This window comes from Diceros bicornis, chromosome 28 (assembly GCF_020826845.1).
Source record: "Diceros bicornis minor isolate mBicDic1 chromosome 28, mDicBic1.mat.cur, whole genome shotgun sequence".
NCBI lineage: Eukaryota > Metazoa > Chordata > Mammalia > Perissodactyla > Rhinocerotidae > Diceros > Diceros bicornis.
In genome coordinates this window covers 3652828-3672235 of record NC_080767.1, presented here as the reverse complement: position 1 = coordinate 3672235, position 19408 = coordinate 3652828, and the positions used below count along the sequence as shown (strand labels likewise).

The 19408-nt window shown below is 39.0% G+C and overlaps 1 protein-coding gene across 7 annotated transcripts in view; it reads right to left on the bottom strand.

Moving 5' to 3' along the window:
* UNC13B (unc-13 homolog B) overlaps positions 1-19408 on the bottom strand; it is a 304136-nt gene that overhangs the window by 130918 nt on the left and 153810 nt on the right. For 3 of the 7 annotated variants that reach the window (XM_058523437.1, XM_058523434.1, XM_058523439.1), the window contains 2 exons: positions 6751-7065; positions 4288-4381 (listed from right to left, as the gene is read on the bottom strand). The exons of 1 other annotated variant lie outside the window; for it this stretch is intronic. In XM_058523437.1, the coding sequence (XP_058379420.1) occupies positions 4288-4381; positions 6751-7065 (409 nt within the window). Of the gene's footprint in view, positions 1-4287; positions 4382-6750; positions 7066-9227; positions 17274-19408 lie in introns of all 7 variants that reach the window. 3 more of the 7 variants (XM_058523435.1, XM_058523436.1, XM_058523441.1) reach the window with 2 other exon arrangements.

Genomic DNA, 19408 nt, shown 5'->3' with positions numbered 1-19408 from the left:
TCCCTGAAACAATAAAAAGCTCCTGGGAACCAAAAGCTCAATAGAAAAAATGGGCAAAGAATATGAATTCACTGAAAAGAAATACTAATGGCCTTTATTTATATGAAAATATGCTTAACTTTACTGATAATAAGATACGCAAATTTAAGCTTTACACAGACACCATTGCGTATCACACTAGCAAAAATCCAAAAGTTTCACAAGTCACTCTATTGTGAGGTTTAGGAAGAAAAAAGCACCCTCATGACATTACTGGTAGGAGTATAAATTGGTACAATCTCTATGGAAGGCAGATACCCTTGGGGCTAGTCATTAAAGCTATTCACAAATATCCTTCTCTATCTCTTTCAAGGTATACGGTGCTGCTCAGTTGAAGCCAGATATGGTTACATGATTTGTTTCAGCCAGGGAAATGTGAGTAAAAGTGACATATTGTATCTTCTAGGCAGAAGTTTTAAGAGCCAGAGTGCAATTTGCTATGTTCTTTCTCATTTGTCATCTTCTTTCCCTCTACCATCAAGACTGGCAATGTTCTAGATGCTAGCTGCTCCATCAGCCTGGATTGCAGAGAGAAGACAACTTAAAGCAGAACTCCTTGACATGGAGGATAACAAGCAGATGAGCAAAATAAACACTTGTAGTTTTAAGCCACTGATAAACGGACGGCTATCTGGCGATACATATCAAAATTACAAATGCATATCCCCTCAGATATACTTGACACATGCAAAATGACATATATAAAAGGTGCTCATTTGCAACATGGTCTGTTAGAGCAAATGACTGGAAACAACCAAGTGAACATCAACAGAAGACTAGTTAAATACTTGCAGTACATTCATATAGTAGAATATTATGCAGCTGTTAAAAAAGGAAAAATTCTCTTGGTGCTAATATGCAAGGACCTCCAAGTGAAAAAGCAAGATGTTCTCAGTGTATATAATATACCATGTTAGTGAAAAAAAAACGGGGGGGATTAGAATATATATATTTGCTTGCACTTGCATAAAGAAATTCTAGAATAATAAATAAGAAACTAACAAAAATTATTATCTTGAGGTAGAGCGTTAAGGGGTAACTAGGTGGAACTTCAAACTACTGGGGAAAAAAAAAATCCTTGGTGCTGTACTTAACTTCTTACTGTCTCACAACCTCAATCAATCTGCCAGCAAATCTTAAGTATAAATGGTATACTTCTGCTCTATCTTAAACTGTTATCAGATCCTTCTTTAATCTCTGACTTATCTTTCTCTTCTTGGCCACATCTAATCAGCTTCCAGTTACATTACCTGTGTTAAGAATACATTTACTGTTTTCTCTTATTCAATTAAGTAGCAATGGTTCTTAGCCACTCTTAAATAAACCATGCTTTTCTCTAAATGATTCCAAGCTCTGGCAACTGTTTTTAGCTATTCTTTTTGAGAGACTGAATTGCCTCTTAAAAAAAAAAAATTCATAACAAACAAACAATGAGAAAATATATCCTTATTTTCTCATTCAGAACTTTTCTTTTACAAGGAGGTTATTTATTTTACTTTCCTTTATAATAACACAAGACCCTCAGTTCTGAAAAATTAGAAATGAAAAATTAATAAGTATTACAACATTGACTCGATAAATGTTCACTTTAAATGTTTATCTCATGTCAGTCTAGAGCAACAGACTCCCAATGTTTATGATTACACAGCCCTATCCATAGAAATTTTTTTAGCATACATCTCTCAAAATATGTATATTTAATCACTTAAAAATTATATACATGCATAATTATATTAATATATTCATTACATTATAAAAATTAAAATGTAAAAAGTATAAAAGAAGAAACATTTAAGATTAATGACAAAAAATATTTTTTGCTGTCCTAAAAATATTAGTAGTAGTAGTAATACTTTTAGTGAAAGCAATGTAATAGAATATGCCTCATTATTTTATTTATTTATTTATTTTGCAAGGAAGATCAGCCCTGAGCTAACATCCATTGCCAATCTGCCTCTTTTCGCTGAGGAAGACTGGCCCTGGGCTAACATCTGTGCCCATCTTCCTCCACTTTATATGGGACGCCGGCACAGCATGGCCTGACAAGTGGTGCGTCGGTGCGCACCCAGGCTCCAAACTCAGGCCGCCAGCAGCGGAGCGTGCGCACTTAACCGCTCCGCCATGGGGCCGGCCTCTGCCTCGTTATTTTTTAAATCTTGGTTTAAGATTTCGTTTTAGAATGATTTGAAGATCTGGTTCCACATTCAATTATTTCAATACTTCGTTTTCATAGCTGAAAAAGATACTGATATCTCAGTCAAATGAAAGATGTACAATTGGTTCCTACATACCAATTATTCAAAGACTTTGTGGAAATTTAATAAGTTTTCATCTTCTCTGATGTATTACAAAATAATCAGAAATATTTTTCTATTTTTAACAAATAAGTTCAAACCTCACTGAAAATTTTCATTAGAAAGATTTTTTAATATGTTAGTCTCTTTTCAAGATTTTACAACATGCAGTTAGGACTTTTTATAGGTAACACTCATTGTTTCTGATAACAAAAGAATATACACACACAAAAGTGTTTTCAAACATCTGTATTCTCCAAAGCAGCTACCTTTGCAATCATTATTAAAACATTTTCTTCTCCCTGAAGGGTCAAATTAACAGTGCTTGTATGAAGCTAGGACAATCTGAGCATCAAAATAAATGATAGTAATGGATTATAACTCATGTAATAAATTAGGAATCCATGAGCCCATACTGATATAAATAAACTGAGAAAAGGAAAATCTCTTCCTTATAGAACAATGCCAACTATTGAATGTAGAAAGGATATGGAAATAGAAAGTTACTACTTGGCAACCACCATTAGTGGTGGTAAATTCAGACAGGAGTCATCAATGGATACTTAGCTGGTAGGTAGAGATCTGATGAGGGACAAGATAGTGGCATAGTCTCAGAGTGTTGCACCACAAAACACTTATCAATTACAAAAGGAAAAATGGTGCCTTCACAGTGGAGAAACCTGGCCAATACAAACTTAACTAGGTGATTAAGGTTAACATTACAAGGGGTAGGACAGGTTGACATCATGTACTTTCTGATGCAATTCACTGAAAATAGCCCAACATCATTTTTGCATAATTCTTGCCAAGAGAGCATGGCCTGAGTCTGGACGTGTGGAAACATTAGATAGACCCAAAATGAAGAACATGCTACAAAATGAAAGCCCTGTACCATCTGACAAAGATGAGAAAGACTGAGGAATCTTCCAGATTAAAGGAGACATGGCTACTAAATGCAACATGTCAGTCTGGATTGTATCCTGGACCAGAAAAGAGAGAGTCATTTTTGGGACGGTTGGCAAAACTGGCGTGGGGTCTTGATGATGGTGTTGTCATTGTTGATTGTTGAATTCCTGATTTGGATATTTATATTGTGCTTATATAGGAGAGTAGCCTCGTTTTTTGGGAAACACAAACAGGAGTATCTAGGAGTGACAGAACATCATGTTTCCAACTCTCTCTCAAATGGTTCAGAAAAAGATTAATCACAATGGAAGGAGCGTGATGAAGCAAATGTGGCAAAATACCAACAATTGGGGTGTCTTGGGGAGCAGGGTATGGGAGTTCTTTATACTTCTGTTTTGGCAACTTTTCCCTAAGTTTGAAATTATTTAAAAATAAATTTTTTAAAATGTGTTTACACATGTGAGCATGCCTGCACTTTTAATAGCTGCTGGGTATTATACTACTGACTGACAGCCACTTGTCATCATTTAAAAATGCCCTTTCTGCCAGAAGACTATCTACTGTCACACAGATAAGGACATTTCCAACTTATAACAGTGAAAATGAAAAATATTTCTCTTTGTTTTTACTTTTTTACATTGTTTCAGACCTTAATGTGTTGACGCTTTGGGCCTTAAATTGGGGAAGTCCATAGAAATTTCTGGCCCTGTACATGAACTGGCTGGCCAAGGGAGACGACAACTGATTCTAAGAGGCCTTGGAATAGTTCCCTGTCCTAAGCTCAAAATAAAATGGCCTCAAGGTAATAATGGTACTGAAAATAGCATTTAACTTACCTTTACCAGGCTTTCAACCTACTAGGTCTATTTGATTTTCCTTAATCAGCACAGAAGGAAGCCTATCTCTTAAGGCTCAAGCTTACTTGTCATGCATTCCCAGAAGCACACTGTAAGAAGATGACTAATAGCTGACTGCGTCTTCAGCACTATATGTCTCCCAATTTCAAAGGAAAAATGGTCCCAACTACGTACTAGAATAGATTTCCTACCTCTTGCAGCTGGAGTCGAACCTTGGTAATTGCTCGGATCCAGTGGGCTCTGGCTTGGGTAAATGGCGAAGATGCATTCTCCTCAGGAAAACTTCTAACAAAGAAAAGAATGTTCCTTAAAAATAGCCCAGGCCACAAGGTGATAGTGCTTAAGGCAAAACGGCCAAATATCTAAAATAAAATGGTTTGGATTCGTGCCTATACTTGTTTAGTGATTTAGGCCACTAAAACAGCATACTCCTGCATATCCAATGTGAAAAAAATTCCTCTCTAAAATGACAACTCTTTTTAGCTTTTCATCTATTCCCTCTCTTCTTTTCCCCTTTTTCACTTACGCAATGAGGCAGCTCACTGGGACAGTCAGGGATCAGGATACTAGAAGTAATGGCAAGGGCCCCGAGTCAATGTCTAGCACTGAAACTATGCACAGAAGTGTGGAGTAACCCTCTCACCTTACCTCTTGAGACTACCAGTCTCCCTTGGGCGTTCTACATAGCATCCTTAGGGCAGAATTTTGTTCCTGCAAACCATTCCTGCTCCACTAAGTACTTTGGAAAGCTTACAAATTCCTAGACTACATCAAAAGAGCTAAGAGAAAAAAACACGGCCCTTTCCTGCCCTGATCTTATTCCTTGAGCTGCCTCAGGAACACCCTCAATGAAATGAAAAATAAATATAACAAGGTAGCTTGGAGACAGAAACACTACCTTATATTACAACAAGTCTTCATCCAGGTTCTTAACTGTGGAATGGTGGTTAATTGTTGGTGATAATGCTTCTCCTCTCTCCTATTAGGGTCTACTGTCAAGGCAGCAAACAAGTGTCCATCATCTAGACATGTAAAATATATGCTAGGCTCTGATGCCATCTAACTGGGTCAATTATTTTAAAACATTTGTGGACACTTCTGCCCAAGGTAGAACCGGACTTCACTTGCACAGCTAGGATCTGAGAGGACACAGCCAGGAGAGAAGGACAAATACTGATGCTGGGTACTTCTGCTGCTCTACCAAGAATTCTACCCAGACAACAGTATCTGCCAAGTCTAAGGTCTACAAAGAACCATCTTTCAGTGGGTTGTCAACCCAGTAAAAAAGCTAGTCCACAGCTCAGTCTCCTGGACGTCTTGTCTATTAGATGAGCCTCTAGAGATGACCAAAAATCAGGAACAAGTAAGGAGAAGAGAAAGTAAGTTTATATTGTCAATGTTAGAGTTTTGACGCATCAACCATTCTTTAACTTTTACCACGTAATCAGCATTCATTGCTCTCTGATCTTTAGGTGAGAGCCTGTATTATTAGACCTTGAAATTTAAGAATCTAAGTTACACCTAGGGGCCAGCCCCGTGGCTTAGTGGTTAAGTGCGCGCGCTCCACTACCGGCGGCCTGAGTTCGGATCCCAGGCGCGCACCGACGCACCGCTTCTCGGGCTGTGTCCCACATACAGCAACTGGAAGGATGTGCAACTATGACATACAACTATCTACTGGGGCTTTGGGGGGAAAAAAAAAGGAGGAGGATTGGCAATAGATGTTAGCTCAGAGCTGGTCTTCCTCAGCAAAAAGAGGAGGATGTTAGCTCAGGGCTGATCTTCCTCACACAAAAAAAATAAATAAATAAGTTACACCTAGCCCTTATCACTCTACCCCAGTGGTTTCCAAGTGGGGATGGTTTTGCCTCCCAGGGGAAATCTGACAATAACTGAAGACATTTTTGATTGTCACAGGTGAGGGTTGCTACTGGCATCTAGTGTGTAGAGGCTAGGGATGCTACTACACATCCTACAATGCGTACAATAGGTCCCCATAACAAAGAGTTATCTGGTCCAAAGTGTCAGTAGTGCCAAGACTGAGAAATTCTGCTCTGTCCCAACCTATCAGCAACTCTACTGACCAATTTTGCTCAATAATAACAGTACTGAAACTCTGTACTAAGCTTCATTATAAGACTGTTAAAAGGACAAGTTTAAAATTTTTCTTCTTATGGGTACCAATTGTTAGACACACTACTAGGCCCTGGAGAGGGTGAAGGGTGGGTTAGATCTGGCTTCTAGACCAATTCTTTCTTAAGTCTGTCCTGGTTTTCTCAGCCTGGAAAAAACAAAACAAAAACAATGTCCACAAAAGATGTGTAGGCTGGGAAGCGTATTTCATTCAAAGCAGCTCCTTTGAATGAAAGGAGGCTGCCATATGTAGGGTCAACTAGAAAGCCAAGAACTGCAGACTCAAGAAGGCCTGGTACACTGCAGCTATCTACACAGAACCCAAGTGTTCTTAGAGATCTTCAAAATACCTTGGGAATTACGTCAAAAATCAGAGGAAATAATGCACAGCTAAGCCTCAGTATCCTGATCACCACCATACCCAACTAGAGGGAAACAAATGAAAACCACTTATATTTAGAAACACTACAGGGCAGGTACTGAGGAAACCACGTGAGCTCCTCAAGGCAGCCATCACCTACCTCTCCTGGGGGCCTAGGATGTGGTCTTTGTGTAGCACTAGATCTGGAGGAGGATGGGTTGTGGCATCTTCTTTCATCTCATTGAGTTCACATGTTCTACCCTTTTCTTCTTCACCTGACACCTCCAAGGCTTTCTCTTGTTCTCCAAAACCTATTTGGCCGTCTCTGGAGAAGCTGCCAGAGCTGCAGCAGGAATGAACTGAGTCCCTCTCCCGATGGGCATCATCTTGTTCATGACACTGGTCTAGTTCACTCAGCTGAGAGCTTCCTTGACTCACATTACAGGAGGAGCCATATCTACTACTGCTGGTGGGGCTGTGAGAATGAGAGGAAGACAGATGAGTAAATAAATGCAAACTAGGGACCAGGGCAAAAGTAACAGATAAATCCAGGAAATAATGATTATATTAGTGGCAAGAATCACAAACAGGAGGTTCCTAGGAAGAAAGGAGCAAACTTCAAAATCTACAGGAACTAGTCTATTCAGCAAAATCACAAGACGAAAAAAAACACAACATGCTGGGTTCTCCAACAGCACTTAACCTCAACCCTGCAATTCACTTTGAAGAATACTTTATCTTAATGTGATATTCATAAGCAGGATTAAGAATTATTAAAACAGCCTATTGTTTATGCCTAAATTCTTTACTCAGACTTCTAAAGAAATTTGTCCAGTGGCTGTGATTTAAGTTTTCTAACTCCCAAAAAGTAAAACGGATGGATGAACTCTACTCCCTTTTTCTATTGTTTATTAAATTGAGGTCCCCTTTTCTTCCTCTACAACTGTACATGTGAATGCCTGCTCCTTAGGATGAGCAAAGGAGAGTGGACATGTTCCTTCAATTATCTCTCAGGCATCTGCACAATGAGGTAATTGGGAGAGGGAGGCTAGGACCAAGAAATTCCTCAGGGGAATAATCTCATCAACATGAATGTCACAATGATATCCCTGGAAGCATAGGCAGTGTCCCAAAGATGAATTTGCCCATGTGTAACTGAGTTGTTCTCAGGACATGGTTCACTTTTGGATAAAGTGGACAAAGTCCAACTCCAGGATCGGGGTCAGGGCCATACTAATGCATTTCTGTACCTGAAGAGAGGCCAGCCCAACCCTCTCGCAGTCACTTGAATTCCCATACCCAGAAAGGAAATTTGTTGCCCTACTCTGAGAGATAGCAGCTATAGTAGAGAACGTGGCAGTGAATGGTGACCAGAAAGAAGACCAGTATCCAGAAGTTACTCCCTTGAGCCATATACTGAATTTAAAGGATTCAGTCCTATTCAGGAGAGAGGACTCGGTGATGATCTATAAGATCTATCCCAGCCCATTTGGATAGTTCCATCCCAAGTCAGAGGCCCTCATTTTACTTCTGGTATCCTGCTGGAATGTCTCCATGCCAAAGGGCAAGGAATTTCCCTTCCAGAGAGTCAAGTCTTTAATTAGCTAAAGGGCTTATGTTTACTCTTGGCCAAATGAAGATAAATCATTGTTGTTTTCCAGTGATATTTTCCCTATGGTTCCTCCCAATTACCTGGTATTTTCAGGCTGATTGCTGACCCTTCAGCCCATGGCAACAGGGTAAGTACCAGGTCACTGTTCTGAGCAGTTCCCGACACATATATGCAAATGTGTGCACACACACACACACACACACACACACACACACACACACACACACACAATTTCTAAAGTCCCTGACCAGTCCCTTTGGACAGGTTTGGGCCAGAGGTCAAGGCAGCATTCTTAAACTGCATTGTATGGTGCTTCTTCTTAGGGGAAATAATAGTATCCTTTGCAGATGGACCCTGCACAATGCTCCAGACTGAAGAACTACAGCAAACAATAGCCCTGAGCTCCATGAGACTTTACTCAAAGCACTTATTAGATATCAGTCTCAAGGGTAGTAAAAGGCAGAGACTGGAAGAAGCTATGCAAATCCATGTGGAATAGAATATAGATTACCTCCAGCGATCCTTTGTAGTTTGTATTTTACTTAATATTCTCATTGCCACTGGAGAAAGCATCTTAGAAGACTTGGAAAAGCAAAGCAAAGTAGGTCTCTCCCAGCTATTACAGATATAAGTGCCAAAGGCCCAAGGAAGCACCCTAGCCTATCACGTGGTTGTAATTAATAAATGCCACTCAGCCACTTGCTGCCACTTCCTGCTTTCCCCTCTCCATTCCACATTATACGAGGCAGAGCAAACCAGAGTGAGTGAATCTCAGGGCCTAGGTTTTAAGCAGGAAGCTCCCTTTTCCAATAAATGAATTACATTTGGCACTAGAGAAAAGGGAGAGGATGAAAAGACCCACACATTATTTCTTGTTACTTAGCCCCTAATTAACATGAAGCTGAAGTGCTAGAAAAGACACAGGAACGATAAAAAGCAGGCTATGATTAATCTACCACTAAGTCACTGCATCATAAATGGTCAATTCCTTAAAATCATTTATGATGCTTCAGTTGAAAACAGGCCTTTTGCTGGTCTCTGGTTCCTTGATGCCATGCAGAGTAATTGGCTGCTGTGCATTTGAAACAGAATCAGTGCTAGCAGGCACTGCCTCCTCCTCTTGTGTTTCTGGCTGGTGAAGTAGCTCAGACACGGTGCAGTGCTCTTCCTCATGACTCCCTAAATGACAGGTGGCGTCACAGAGACTGCCTTTGGTACCCCAGTGTTCTCTAGATGCTGAGATTTCCTGCTGGTTTTCCACTTCTCCAGGCCCTAAAAGCCTATAAGCACATAAACTTGGCCTGACCTCCAGCCGCTCAGAGGTCCTGGAGGGCTGACTAGAGACCTTAGCTGGCTCAGCACTGGCCTCAGATATTTGAGAAGACTCCAAAGCTTTGTCAGCCTCACTGGAGTTAAGGTCTTGATCACTGCTGATAACCAAAACCAGAGAGGAGGATTCCGCAGGCATTTGTTCAGGGCTCCCTTTGTTCTCTTTTGGCCACGGGAATGAAAGATTCAGCTTCTTTGCAAATCTTAGTTTTGGATCACTTGCCACTATACTCCCTTTCCCCTCACTACCTCCCTCAAATAGAGTCGACAACTTCTTAAAACTGGATGTTAAACCAGTTTCTGCTGCTCTATTGCCAGAGGAGGACAGTGGAGAAAAGAAAGAGCTCGGTGGTTTCCCAAAGTCAGTAGCAGAGGACAGGAAATGGAGCTTTGGCCAATTGGTCATATTTGGGATCTCAAAACGAGGTTCTGGCTGCTCTGTTTCTTGGGGGACTGCAGGTGGATCTTTCTGGGCATCAAGTATCCCATAACTTTCTTTGGCACAAAGCACAGGTGCCTCCAGCAGAGGGTGAGAAAGGTACCCTTGGGTTTCTAGTATGGCACTCTGGCTGACACTTGCCTCAATGAACAGTGTAGTATCGGTTTCTAGTGAATTGGTTGCCTGTACCTCCAAGAAATCTTGGTTTGTGGATGCAGATTGCATAGCTGGCTTTGGCTCAAGAGGAAGAGGTGGCTGAACTGGAGGAGAAAGCTCTTTGGCAATACAGATAGGATCTGGATGCAACTGTGTTGGCAATGAAATATGCTCTGCTTCCAAGGATGCCTCTGTATCTGTGCCCTGCAACACCCCCATGTCTCCCTCATCACTCTGAGACAATAGTCCTTGCCCAGTATTGTCCCCTGAGACAGAAGATGCAGCCCCAATTGTTTTAGAACTTTGGATTTCTGCAATATTGTTAGGAATATTATTGTTTTCCATTTCAGTTGTTAGTTTAGGATCATCTATCAAGGTCTCTGAGTCTGATTTTGCACTAAACACAGTCATTCTACAGTCACCGAGAGTAGATTCTGAATTGAGTGCTGCAGAGGTAGCTTCTCTCCACAAACTTTCTAGAGGTACTGATCCTACAGCATCTCTGGGACTATTACTTTGAAGCCTAGCAGTAGCTGAGATAGATGATTCCTGTTTGTATGTCTCTGGTTTGGGACTTTTGAAAATTCCAAATAACTTACCTTTGAGGGGCTGAGATGATGCACCAGAAGAAAGAAGGAAAAAAGAGTTTTTCTTTGGAGGTTTAGGAGAAGAGAAAAGTCCAGAGAATGTTTTGGGAGGTTCGACTAAGCACCCAGAGAAAGATTTCACTTTGGTCACAAACCCTGAAAGCATTTCCACTGAAGAGCCCAACAGTGATGTGTCTTCCTCTTTATCTGCATATTGGCTCTGGAGGTGCCCTGCACTCCCTGGCTCTGCAGAGAAAGAGGTTGGCTCCAGGTTCTGGGTTAAGACCTCAACAGGGGCCTTTTCTAATGGTAAGTTCAATTGGTCACTACTAAGTCTTTCATTTTGGTGGTGATGAGTACAAGTGTCTAAATTGTGGAGCTTTTCAATCAAATGGCTATCATGTGAAAAAGACTTGTCCAATGATCCACTGAGGAAGTCTTCCTGTATGAAAGCCTCTTCTTCATGGGGAGCTACCCCAAGGTTCTCTGAACCAATAAGCAGTGTTTCAGTCTGTGCTTGAAATCCTGGTGAATGAGGAACAATGTCTTTTTGCAACCGATTCATCTTGAAATCGACTAAAAATGTCCCTGGACCATTACTGGAATCTAGTTTTCCCTGACAGTCCTTCTCTACATTGAGCTCACCTGCAAGGCGGGTAATCTCAATGGCATCGCTAATGGAAACACAAGGAGCCATTTGCTGATCATGAACTGCCTCCTGGACTATGCTATCTCTATTGTCATTGGAACCTTCTCTAGTCATTGTGCCATCCATGTCTACAAAAACACTTGGCTTCTCACAGGGCTGGGAAGTTACTGGAGCAACAGTTGAAAGGCTATGTTTTCCCCCAGAAGTCTGCTGCTTTTCATCCAAAAAGGACAAGCTGAAGAAACTAAAAGAGCTACTATGAGAGGCACCCATCTTCCTGCTTGAGTTAGTAGTGGAAAAAAAGGAAGGAAGTGTGAATACCCCTTCTGCTTGAGATTTGGTTCTTGGTAGAGTAGCAGAGGCTTTGTTCTCAGATTTTTCAGATCCAGTCAGGAAAGAAAATATACTCTTTCTGGTTGGCAACTCTGGTTGGGATGGAGATGTTGTGGCAGTTGAAAAACTCCAGTCTTCGTCAGAAAAATGATCTTGTTTATTTGAATTTCTTCTGCTCAGAGTATCAAAAGATATTTTATTACTTCTTGAAACTCCTGTCACTGTAGACACACCACTAGTTTCTACTGAAGAATCTCTGGAAGACTCTTTGAGACAACTTGTTGAGAAAGATGGTTTTGGTGACTGCTGGATTAGGTGGTCATTGGAGGGCACCTCTTTTTCAGTCAAATTATTACCTTGGATCTCCCTAGTTGATGGTTCCTTTAGCCCACTGTCATCAATAGTAGTCTGCTTGTTCAGACTTCTAATTCGAACCTTCCCTTTAGAGGAAATTGGTGCAGAAGGAAAATTCCCAACATCCTGGCTAGTTAGCCATGTGGGAATAGAACTTGACCTGACCTCATCCTTATTAGTCACCGAAGAAACAGACATATTTTCAGTTGTCTGTATAGAAGATACAGTGGTTTTAAAGAAATTTCCAAGGGTACCAAAAAAATTTGAAACACCAGAAGATTCAGTATTTTCCTGAGATGATATCTTTCTATTTTTATCACCAATCTTTTCTAAGATGGGGGTTCCTTCTCTATTCTCCTGGGTTTTAAAGAGGTTCAAAAATCCAGATGCCTGTTTTTCATTTGCTATCACACTTACTGAAGAGTCTTCTCTCCGACCAAAGAGTTTCAATGCACTTTTAAAGAATGTTCTCTCAGACTCTTTGGAAGACTGGTCCTGGGGAAGTTCACAATTCTTGTGTTCATCCCTACTAAACTGCGATGCAAGAGGAACTGAAACAGAGTCAGTTGTAATGATTTCATCATCTTCTATACCTGATTTAGCCTGAGGAGTTGTTTGGCTTACCCGGAAAACAGATTTTAACAAACTTTGTTTTTTCACATGAATGCTTTCATTTAAAGGGAATTCTTGCTTCATATTTTTAGTAAATTCTGGTCGCCAAACATTGGCTATGATTTGTCTCTCTGACTCCTTCTTGAAAAGACTTTCTTCCTCATTTTGGCAGTTACTCTCTAACTGCTTACTCAAGATCAGTGACTGAAGACCATCATTTGTGAGCTCTGCTAAGTTTAACTGCTGATCCATTTTCTGCATGGACAAGGACTCTAAGGATTCATACTTATCAAAATTCAAACCACTTCCAACTGAAGCACCCAAAGCAGAAAATAACGAAGTCACTTTGTTCAGTGATGATGTCTCTTCTACTTGCTGTGAGCTGTTAGTCATATTTTCAAAATGAACCAAAAAGGCAGCTTCTTCAGAAGAAGACGGAAGCCAATGGAAACTGGAGAGGTGAACTGATGAATCCTTAGCTAGAGGCTGGTTCTTATCTCCCTCTATAATTTGATTTTTATTTAAGACATGATTTCCAATAGTTTGGGGCTGATTTCTGAGATCCAATGTACATTCAAAGTCTTCAGAACCACACAGCCACTCTTCGAAAGATCCAAAATTTGCTCTAAACTTTTGAGGATTATAGACTAAAAAATCTAATGGTTGATCCCTTTGGCCATAACTTGACTCTTCAAGTTCTTGTGAAAAGGCTTCTAAATTTAGATACATTGGTCCCTCGCTTCTTGGCAAAACTACAGATAAATCAAGAGGGTCATCAATTGGTTCTTCTTCAACATACCACAATAATTCACCTTCCTTGTCACGTAATTTAAAACTACAGGCAGAAATAATGCTGTCATCCAACATAATATTTGATAGATCATTTGTTTGTAAATCACAATTCAAATACTCTTGATAAGAACAATCAGGTATAAATAAATATGCATACTTTCCAGTAGAATCAGTGAGGAGAGAATAGATATATTGACCATCGTAAAACATATAATATCCATAATCTCCATCCTCTGATGGCCACCACACTCCATTTTCAAGAGACGACAACCATTCCTGGTATTCATAACCAATACTTGAAAAAACAAAGTTTTCATCCATTCTTAATGATTCAACTATGGGGCCTGTACTCTTGTCATAACCTGAAGAAGAACTTAAGTCAAGGGGCAATTCTTCTAGTGAATTCTTAGTCTCGTTAATTGGAAGATGACAAGAATTTCCATATAATGAGTTAGCTGCCCACATATCACCTCTTAATAAGTAACCTTCATTAAATGCTAACTGGTCGAATGATTCATATGGTAAGTCACACCAAATGACACTGTTTGGATTTGTTCTCCACTCCAAGATATTTGCATTTTGATCTTTCCGGCAAAAATTTATTGCTGGGTTTTCTGAGTCAGGCCACAAGAAAAGATCAGTTGAAGAAAATGTATTTTGATGCAACATATAATAAATTGGCTGAAGTTTTCCACAATTTTTAGAAAAATCTTTTATATCAGAGTCCCATTCATAACAAAAAGGACTATGCATCTCGTCAAAAGCCTGATAGTTGTTTGATTTATTAAGATTGTTAGTATTTAGTATAGGTAGATTTAACTTATTTGAATTTTCATGTCGTTTTGCCTCAAGGACATGGTGTGATGTCTGCCTCTTAGCCAAAGATTTCTCTAAGAGGTCCTGCTGAGTGCTTGGAGCACAGTGAAGTACACTGTTCTCAAAAGAGGGGCAATGCTTTTCACTTTGCTGGTTTTTCCATGTAGAATGGCAATGATGATTATCAACCCAAGCATCAGATAATGGTATATTTTCTTTAGGTAAAGAAAGGAAGCTTTTTGTGAAGCCAGAAGTTTCTTCTTTTTCAACATGGTTCCTCTGGTTCTCAGAAGTCACACATGAAGTAACAGGGATCTCACCTAAGGATAAATACTTATTTCCATTCAAACTCTTTATGCCATCTAAAGACATGGACTTTGCTTCATTTGGTTTACAATCAGTCATACTGCTATTGGATATCAAGTTGAATATTCCAGAGAGTAAGCTTGGGGTGTTATTCCTGTGATGAGAGTCATCATTTTTCAAATTTAATTCTTGTTGACTAGACACGTTTTCAAGAGAAGAAAACCTGTTAAACAGGCCAGAAAGGAAGCTTCCTTGGGTTCTTTTCTCAGAAGCTTTATCTGCAAGTTTGTCTTCACTAATTTCATTAACCAAGGTGGATTTTGAAATGGTAGAAGTAAATGCTGATGAAGAGTCTGATATTGTTAAAGATGTCACTTGTGTAAGAGTCTTTCTTTCTCCTGAAGAATCTGAAGGTATACGTTCTTTGGACACAACTCCAGGGATGGCTAAGGCATCTCTTTCACAGTTCTCTATTGCTGTATGGTCACTCGAATTTAACTCCTCTGTACTCCCAAATTTCCCAAGATCATTATTAATATTTGGAGCTGATTCAGACTTTATTTTACTAAGTGTGGCATCTCCAGGACAATTTATTTGGTCATTCTTATTAAATGTCTCTGTATCACCAAATTTCCCTAGATTATTATGAATATTTAGAACTGAACTAGATTTTATTGAACTAATTTTGGCATTTTCATGGCAATTTCTTTGGATCTCTTCATCATTGGTTACCGCTGAGCCATGAAAACTCTGGTCATTGACAGTGATATGGCTGTCAGTGAACGGAAATTTAAACAAAGGAAAAATGCTTCCTTTCTCTCTTAAATCCTGCTGCTTTTCAGAATGAGTAAGAACTCTGAAAAATGGAATATGTAGTTTTCCACTAAAGGGGAAGGAATGTCCATCTTTATTAGGGGCCCTTTCCCATCCATCTTCCTCGAACTTGTGAATTTTCATACATTCTGATAAAGTTCCCTGTGAACAGGTCTCTGGGGAAGTGAGCAAAAACTGGCTAAAGGATTTTCTGAGTGGCTCCAGGAAATCATCATCACTAGTAACTCTGTCCCCCTCGAATGGCTTTGAAGAAGCCTCTTTATTTGCAGTTCTACTGCCAGCTATACAAGGATGTCCTGGAGTATCTTTGGCACATATTTTTGGTTGATCTGGTAACAGAGACAGATCTGTACAGGGTTTTCTTCCCAACAGACTCTCAATATCATCTTTCTTATTTGCAGAATTAGCTAAGTTTGAAGGTTCATTGGCCTCTTGGGAAGACAACAGATCCTCATTTGTGGGCATCTGGGACCAGCCTGTAGTTTCTCCATCATTCCTATCTAAAGAGACGATGCTACTATGATCGTCAAGGGTGTCTTCCCTTTGATTTGACTCTGAACCACACCCAACGAAGCTTTCCTTTCTTGTTGGCTTGTTCTGGTAGTCATCTTTTTTGGTTTTGTCCTTTTCCAAAAAGATCTTTAATGGATTTAGCATGCTAAAAACAGATTTTACAACTGAACTCTGACTCTGTGGAGCCGAATCCCTTCCAACAGTTTCTGTTGCATCCTGAAAGCATAAACTTGCAGTTTTACTGCCTGTGTGCTCATTTTCAGAGGTTTTGTCATGGCTGCTAAAATCCTTATTATCAACTCTTTGAGAGGATAATGGAGATTGCATGGGAAGATCCTTCTCCAATACTGATTGGGCTCTGGGTTTAGATCCTGAATTAATTGTCTCTATTTGATTAAGAGTTTCTGTTTTCTCTGCAACTAAATAAACCAGCTTTTCCACAGAGGTTGTTAGATGCTTTGTACCTGAAGCCACCTTTTCTGTGAGTGAACTGAACAAAGAACCAACAGCACATTTCACTCCATTCAGCTCAGGGAAAGAGATGGCCTTGTCTTTGTCATTCTTGACAATAGTTAAAGGTGGTATTTGATCCCCAGCCATTTTCTGTTCTGCATTAACAAGAGTACTATTGTGTTTAAGTGTGTTTTTAGTTTTTGAAAGGGAACCAAATCTATTAATCTCCTCTTCCTTCTCTGCTAAATACTCTGACACAGTTTCTACCAAACACTGAAGCTCATCCATTGTATCAATATAGTCCTCCTTGGGTTCCTCAACAGAGGAAGGGGTCATCTCTTCCATGGGGCACCCAGACAGATCTCCAAGTGTGTTTGCATCACAATTCATCCTTTGTAACAGGAATGCCGGATTTGCTACATAATATTCTTCAGGAAAGCCTCCAATATGATGGACAGTAGACGGATGACATGTTGGTGATAGTACACCTTCCTGCTTATCAGAAATGGGAGAACCCAGAAGTTCATCAGAAGTACTGCTAGTAGAATCTTCAAGAACATCGAATGGAGTGAAATTAGTGACATGCTGGTTTAAGCCAGATGACTTTTCACAGTTCTTAAAACAACCTAGAAGATCATAATCAAGACTTTCCAACTTAGTGGTCCACATGCCACTCTTCACCACAAACCCATTTTTGCAGGGGTGCAAAACTGGGTAATTTTGTTTCTTCTTTTCAGCGTGGCAAAGGTTACAATTTTCAGCGTTAGGATATGTACTTTTGAAGTTAGTCTTAGTTCCTGATGTATCATCACATTGTCTTCTTTCATTGTCTTCAAAATGACTGTATGAGGGTTTCTCTTTCCTTCTCCTATCTATTCTATCATATTTCTGAGGATATCTGGAGTTAACAGATGTTTCAAACTTAAAGGCATTAGAGCATTCTATTTCCTGGCTCTGAGATGGTATCTTTTTCCAATTCTTGTACTTTGGTTGTACCTGTTGGCTGTAATATTTATCAGTTTTTGAAAGAGTTCTAATTTCTTTAAGCTCTGCTTCTTTTAAGTTTATGTTACTGTTTGCTAGAAACTCTTGTGATATTTTCCCCTCTATCTTCTCATATATATCTTCTTGCTCTTCATAGTCAATACCAGAGAAAGCTGAAATAATCCTAATTTTGTCATTTTTAGCCTGCAAGCTTTGTCTGATGTAAAGGGATAAAATTGGAGGAAGAGAAGGCAAACAAAAAAGGAAAAACAAGGAAAAACAAGGAAAAGGAAGAAACAAATTTTAAGATTTAGTGCTCGTTCAATGAGAAAATTAGCATTAGTAAAATTGTCAATTTGATAAAAACCATTCAGGCTGAAAAAATATAAGAAAATTCACATGTTCTTAAACCAACATTATAGCTATGTAGATGGCTTTGGCTACATGTAGATGTAGCCAAAGAGATTTTCCACATCAGAAAAAGAACACCTATAATAACAAATTTAAAATACTTTACTTGCTACATGAGCTTTGTAGGATCCTTTTATTTTCTAAGAAAGAAAGAAACAAACAAAATGAATATGTTTCATCAATATTTAGAATGAATTTGCAAAGCCAAAGTTTAGAACTGTTAAGTATTCCATGAAAATATGTCAAGGGATTTCAAGAAATCTAAATTTGTTGACGAATTTGGGTCTGGAAAGAAGCCAAGCTGTTAACTTGCTGAAAGTTATATCTGAGGCAGTATAGCCAAGAACATAGTCAAACATATTTCTTTTAAAAAGGAAATAATATATACATAATAAAAATAATTTTTGACTATCTTAGAAGTCAAACCTTGTTACAGTACCAAAAAGAACAAATTATTTCAAGCATTATAATTTGTTGTTTATGAAATCTAAAGGCTCTATGCACTGAGGATCACAGTGAAATGAAAATTTTTTCTTATACTGATCACAACAGCAGAAGCTACATGTCTGACTTATCAATGAATATAGAAGACAGCTGACCTTTCTCTCAGGTTAGAGACTGCCTGCCTCCCATGTAGTCAGGTGGGAGTACAGGGAGGCCATGCAGACTAGGAGCTTGTCAGCTCAGTGTGTTCTTTTACTGATCTAACATCCAACAGCATTTATTTAAGAAACAGAAACAAGATCAAAGTGGTCACTTAGTCACTAAAAATTTTTAAGAATGAGACTGATATTCTTTTGACCCCTCTCAACACTAGAAATACTTTGGCTATATAATATATAACAAAGTCCAACTCTATTGTCAAACCTCAAATTATGTATTTTTATATAATTTACATAAATTTCTAGTTATTCTGGACTCATTAGGCAGAAGCCCATTTGGTTGAGTGAGGAAATCTAACTTAACATATATTTTTTACACACAGTTTCATTACTCTCTGGTATCCTCAAAAACTCAAACTAAACTAACTCCAACCTGGAAGAACTCTTTACAGTACTGACTTAAATCAATAGATAGCCACGGCTGCAGTGAATGAAGCTATTTATTTTTACACTTCTAATTTACGGGAAGGTACTGCAAACATGTTTGTTCCCTCAAGGATTTTAAATGTTCTTCCTAAAAAACTGTGTAACTTAAGGACTTAGACTATTTCCAAGAACTCAGTATTTACAGTAATAGAAAAGTTTAAAAATCAATGCTAATGATATAATTTCTTCAAAACTTTATAAAGAAGAAATCATTTCAAAAATTTAAGTTAAAAATGCCTACAATAAAAGTTTACTTAAAAGTCACGTTAATTTTTCCTCTGCTGGACATGAAAAAATATTTACTCTTTAACTTCATTTCATATACTGATACAATAAAATCAAATTTATATGGGACCAATTAAAGAAAAATTTTAGGAAAAAATTTGCAACTTAAAGTATATCACTAATGCTCCTCTACGAGTTATTTATTATAGTAGTAGCCCAGGAAACAACCAAATGGTAATAGGGTAATTGATTAGGTAAACTGCGGTTGTCCAGAAGAGTATGTAGTCATTTAGGTTGATGTGCCATTATTATGGCTGGCCTCCAC